The sequence below is a fragment of the Sinocyclocheilus rhinocerous genome, unplaced genomic scaffold, assembly GCF_001515625.1.
Source record: "Sinocyclocheilus rhinocerous isolate Xijiao unplaced genomic scaffold, SAMN03320098_v1.1 scaffold314, whole genome shotgun sequence".
NCBI lineage: Eukaryota > Metazoa > Chordata > Actinopteri > Cypriniformes > Cyprinidae > Sinocyclocheilus > Sinocyclocheilus rhinocerous.
In genome coordinates, this window is record NW_015630021.1 from 2,785,494 (window position 1) to 2,791,383 (window position 5,890).

Here is a 5,890-nt window from a genome sequence, read left to right on the forward strand (position 1 = left end):
TTCTCGCTGTAGTATTATTGTTGCCGCTGCTGCCATGTCGTGAAGACGCTGTGTGCTTCGTTGTGAAAGCGAAGCTACTTTGTTTGGTCTTCCAAAAGAGGACGATATCTGCTTCGTCATGCCTAGAGCTGATCTGTGCTGGTCGCTGAGGGAATACATCAACTTAGTGCTGTGGATCGCCGTATTGGCTTTCACCGTTTTCACCGCTCCTTCGTCGGATCCGCCGGGACCGCCGTTCTCGATCCCGCCGCCTCAGCTCACGGTAAGCCGGGGCTTTCGCTCATGCTAGGCCGCTGTTTTTTCGTTGTGAAAGCGAAACTACTTTGTTTGGCCTTCCAAAAGAGGACATAATGTTTCTATAAAGTGGGGCAGTTCCAACTTTGCAAGGACAGTCTGGCGCTTCTGACTCACAGCCTGTAATAAGTACATTTTTATATTTAAAGAATTTTCCACTGATGATTCAAACGTGAGTTTTGGGCAGTGTGGATTAACGTTAGCACTTGTTGTTTGTCATTTCTCCGATCACAAATGCAGACATGGTTTTATGTTTACACGGCGCGATGCAACGCGTAAAAAGTATATGTCATTATAATCCGTAATTATGTCCCCACTGGATGCAACAAATGCCTCGTTTGTAATGGGTTTTAATGTTTATGTCTCGTCGCTCCGGCCGGACACGGCATCAACAGTATGGTGAGGGCCGTAATATTTCCGTCACACGCTTGAGGAATTCAGCCAATCACAACGCACTGGATTGGTGGCCAATCAGAGCACACCTCGCTTCTCAGACCGATGAGCTTTGTAAAAATCGACGCGTTTCAGAAAGGCGGGGCATAGAGGAGAAACAATAATGTACAGTATGTGGAAAATAAGGTGTTTTTTAACCTTAAACCACATAAACACATTTCATTACACCAAATACACAAAATAATGTTCTTTTTTAGCAACGTCATATGACCCCTTTAATAAATAGGCATAAAGGAATAGTTCACCCAAAAATGTTGTCATAATTTACTCACCCTTATGTCATTGCAAATCTGTATGACTTTCTATCCTGTATTCTGCATCAAAATTACAACAATAGCACAAAAGTAGTCCATGTGACTCTGAAAGAGCAATGTTATTCATGTCAATACAGTTGCAAATTAACTTTTTTTCCCTTTCCCAGGTACAATCACCCAGAGAAGCTTCTGGAGACCAGGAAAGGGCGTTGTGGGGAATGGGCCAATTGTTTCACGCTGCTCTGCCGAGCCTTAGGCCTCGAGGCCAGATATATCTGGGACAGCACAGGTACAAATCTTACAGCATTACTGTACCACAATGATATAATTTGGGAATAGAAAAACTCAGTTTTGTCCTGCTTTCAGATCACGTGTGGACTGAGGTGTATTCTCAGTCACAGCGTCGCTGGCTACACTGTGACCCTTGTGAGAACACATGCGATAAACCCCTCCTGTATGAAGTCGGCTGGGGGAAGAAACTCTCCTACATCCTGGCATTCTCTAAGGACCAGGTTGTGGATGTGACATGGAGGTACTCCTGTAAACACCCAGAGGTCCTTTCCAGACGCACACAGGTACAGGAGACATGGCTGCTTCATAAGCTTAACGGTCTCAACGCTACGGTACGTTTGTCATTTTCATGCCCTCATCCAAAGTGCAGCTCCTTTCATTATTGCCTCGAATAAATGAATCTGACTGTCATTACCACTTCATACCTTTAGAGGCAGCAGTCTCTAGGAGCAGAGAGGAAGCAGCAGCTGTTGCAAAGACTCCTGGTAGAGCTGGTGGAGTTTATTTCTCCCAAAACTTCTACTTCTGGAGAGCTGGGAGGTCGCATCTCAGGATCTCTGGCTTGGAGGGTGGTTCGAGGGGAGACTGGAGCAAGTAACACTGAAGGGGTGAGATGCTCATCTATAAAAGTAATTTTTACTGATTATGCCATTGGAGTGATTTTCTATGTATGTATATATATTAACTTACCTTTTATGTATGTTTTCTCCCAGGATGCACAGGAATGTGTCTTCATTCCTACAAAATCTGAAAAGCAAAACAAGTTGTTCCACATTTGCTACAACGTGATCAAAAACTGTTATTTCAGACAGAGCAATGACCAAGAGACTATCCCAGGATGGCAGAGAGGTGCTTGGAGGACAGAAAATATGTTCAGGAAAGAAGAGCAAGACTGGCAGATGGTTTGTTTCTTTTAGCGGTTTCTTTTTTGAAGATGACAGAAACTACCTTTCTATATATAACCAATATTATTAATAAATTGTGTTTTGTGTCTAATTTTATAAATAAAAAATTATAATTAATGGTATATTTGATGTTACATTTAATTTTTTTTATTTTATACTTAATTTTATTTATAATATTGTTCAATATTAATCTGGTAGTATCACTTGTTTAGTTGTATACTCTTGCTTTCTATAAATTCATGATGTTTCAATTTTCTTACTTTGGTAGAGTAATATTGATTTAAAATACACTACCGAAAGTATCAAAAGTTTGGGGTTGGTAAAATTTTTCAATGTTTTTGAAAGAAATGTCTTCTGCTCACCAAGACTGCATTTATTTGATCAACAATACAGTAAAAACAGTAATACTGTGAAATATTATTACAATTTAAAATATATGTTTTCTATTTTAATATATTTTTAAATGTTATTTATTCCTGTGATGGCAAAGCTGAGTTTTCAGCAGTCATTACTTGTCTTGCTAAATGTTTTTGTAAAAACCATGACACATTTTTTCAGAATTCATTAATGAATAGAAAGTTCAAAAGTACATCATTTATTTGAAATGGTAACCTTTTGTAACATTATAAATGTCTAAAACTTCATAATGAAAGTAATTCGTCTTTGCTGAATAAAAGTATTAAAATCTTAGTGACCCTAAAGTTTTGAATGCTTGCGAATAGGCCATCAAATCAAAGTAATTATCGACCTATCGTACCAGAATTACAGTATTGGTGCATTTCTACTTGTAGGCCTTTCTATCATATTAGCCATTGTCCTCTTAAACATACTTGGGTTTAAATGCAGTACTTACAATGCTGGTTCTGTGATTGTACTGTAGGTGTATTTGGCACGAACCGAGGGCTCTTCCTTCGGGAGGATAAGCTGGAAGTTTAACTGCGCTCCAGTAGGGATGAAGATAAAGTCTACTTCGGTCCGAGCCTTCAGCCAGACCTTCCATTCAGGCAGCATTCGTTGGAGTTTGCGTTCCGCCGAGACCACCATAGAGTTCCCTGGAGGTATGAGTCTCACCGTTTGATGCATCAGCTCTGTGCTTTGTGTATCAGGTTGAATCACTGCTCTCTGTGCTTCAAGAGCTCATTTCTGAAATAGGTTTTTAAATGTAACATGATTGCCGCTAATTAAGCTTGATTATAATATTAGTAATCGGTTTGTTTTCACAGATGGTGAACTGCACTCCTCTTCAAGTCTGTCCGGAGGCAATGAGCTGATTGTGGAGGTGGAGCTCACAGGAGGAGAGGGTGAAGTGTCATGGCAACACGCTCAGCTCTTCAGGCAAAGTTTAAAAGACACGGAGAAAGTTTTATTTGAAATTTTGGTTGAAATGGAAGAGTTTTAGCATTTTAGCAAAGGTAAGAAAGTATTTAGTTTCCTTTTAGATGCAACCCTGCAATCAAGGGTTTTCTTTTAACACCCAGCATCAACTCTTACCTGCATGTCTTCTTACTGTATGCCATTTTATGGATTTACCCTTTGTTATCCACTAGCCAGAAATATTTTACTGTGAATTACTCTGGAAAGCTGGTCAGTTCTAAAAATTGAACTATTGTATTGTAACATGTCAAATAAATGTGAGTTTAGATGTGACTAGATTTGGAAATGAAAAATCTGGTGTTGTTCTTAAACGATTTTATTTTTCAGTTTTAGGCATCACTGTTGTACATTTTAAAACTAACTGTACATCATACTTTCCTGTTCATGATATGAACAGGAAGTGTAATGATATGACCTTTTAGCAATACATTAAATGATTTAATTCTTCAGTTGTGCGTGAACTCTTCACTACACTTTAGTTGGACTACTTAAGGGAATAGTTCACCAAAAAAAAACCTGAAAATGTACTCACCCTCAGGCCATCCAAGATGTAGATGAGTTTGTTTCTTCATCTGCACAGATTTGGGGGATTTTAACATTACATCACTTGCTCACCAGTGGATCCTCTGCAGCGAATGGGTGCCATCAGAATGAGAGTCCAAACATCACAATAATCCACAAGTAATCCACATGACTCCAGTTCATCAATTAACATCTTACAAAAAGTTGCATTTGTAAGAAACAAATCCACCACTCTTTCTGGCCAAAATGCTAGAAGCATTGGTGAGCAAGTGATGTAATGCTACATTTCTCCAAATCTGTTCTGATGAAAAAACAAACTCCTCTACATCCCGGATGGCCTGAGGGTGAGTTCATTTTCATTTCTGGGTGAACAATGCGTTACACAGAAGATAATGCTTTTATGGTTTTCTACTCAAAACTCTAGCTTTAAAAAGATATGAGATTGGGACCTTTTTCATTTTTATTACAATTTATTTTGAGTCAAGAAAGTTAAGAAATCTAGAAGCACAGTGTGTGGTGTTAAGTAATCCCACTGCAATAAAAAATCTATTTTGTCAAACAATTATAAATAATGCAATAATAATATGCAAAAATAAGTCTTCTGTAATGAAAATAGCAGGATCAACGCACAGACTGACAGCTAGTACTGCAAAAACAGACAAATGGAGGGATGTTATACTTGAAGGGGTCATGAATTGCCTTTTTTATTATTTTGTATTTTGTCTACTTAGAATGTTATAAAGAATTTTACATCATAATATAGAAGTAATAGGCTATTTTTCTGTCCTGTGTTGACTCTCATCAGAACGCTCTGTTTGAATAGACGTGGTGGATTGTAGACTCGGAAGTAAACACTCACTGCTATGATTAGCTAACAGTTGTGTATGTTTGACAGCCTACATCCTTCATAGATGGACGCTGCTGTGATTTAGCTTAAAAACGCATAAATACTCTGTACATATCAAATGATCTGTAATATCAGACAAAGCACGTAATAATCTTCGGAGCCATCTTTATCGTTTGGTTTCTGCATAGACATGCGTTTGACTCTCGTTATTTACACTTAATGCACGGATAAGTGGGTGGGGCTAAACAGGCAGTGATGTAGAAGCAGGCGTTGATTTTCCTCTGCGGAGGCGGGGTTTAACCACACTGACATCATAAAGTGGCACATTCCACAACCTGTCGTTTTGGCAGATTGGCTTCAATATAAGCTGTTTTTAGACTAATGAGAAAGTTCTGAGTTCTGAAACTTACAGGATGTTTTTATAGTACAATGAACTCTTATATGTCAAAAGGTCAAGGGAATTTTGATTTCTCAGTTCATGACCCCTTTAATGTCATTCTTGGAATGCCGCTCAGCCAATCAGATTAAAGGACCAAAACTACCTGTTGTATAAGAGTGAGATAACAGACAGTCATTAGCGCTAAATAAACCCTGACAGGGCGGTCAGGACCCACACGTGAAGCAGGCGGCTAATTGACAAATACATATGATTTGAAATTATTTTATTATCTTGTAGAGACCGTCAAGAGACAGAACACGAGCACACGCCACAGCTATGTAGGAAACGGGTTTCCAGGTTTAACAGGCTTTATAGTAGGGCTCCACGATTAATCGAAATTAAATCGCAAAGGCGATAAATCGCGATTAGACAGAAGCTGCGATTGTCATGCGTATCTTTCAGTGAAGCACGGTTCTGTGATCAGCAGTAAATCTCCATCCGAAAGCCAGAGGGCGCTCTCGTGCTGAAACTCCAAATACGCCTTGCAGAAGAAACCCAGGAAATCCCTATA

At 39.1% G+C, this 5,890-nt stretch overlaps 1 protein-coding gene across 1 annotated transcript in view; it reads left to right on the forward strand.

Annotated features, from left to right (window-relative positions):
• LOC107739561 (peptide-N(4)-(N-acetyl-beta-glucosaminyl)asparagine amidase) overlaps positions 1-3,849 on the forward strand; it is a 9,685-nt gene extending 5,836 nt beyond the window's left edge. Inside the window, exons 9-11 of the mRNA XM_016551719.1 lie at positions 2,006-2,194; positions 3,078-3,255; positions 3,421-3,849. Coding sequence (XP_016407205.1) covers positions 2,006-2,194; positions 3,078-3,255; positions 3,421-3,596 — 543 coding nt within the window. The 3' untranslated portion in view covers positions 3,597-3,849. The remainder of the gene's footprint in view (positions 1-2,005; positions 2,195-3,077; positions 3,256-3,420) is intronic.
• Positions 3,850-5,890: the final 2,041 nt, after the last annotated feature.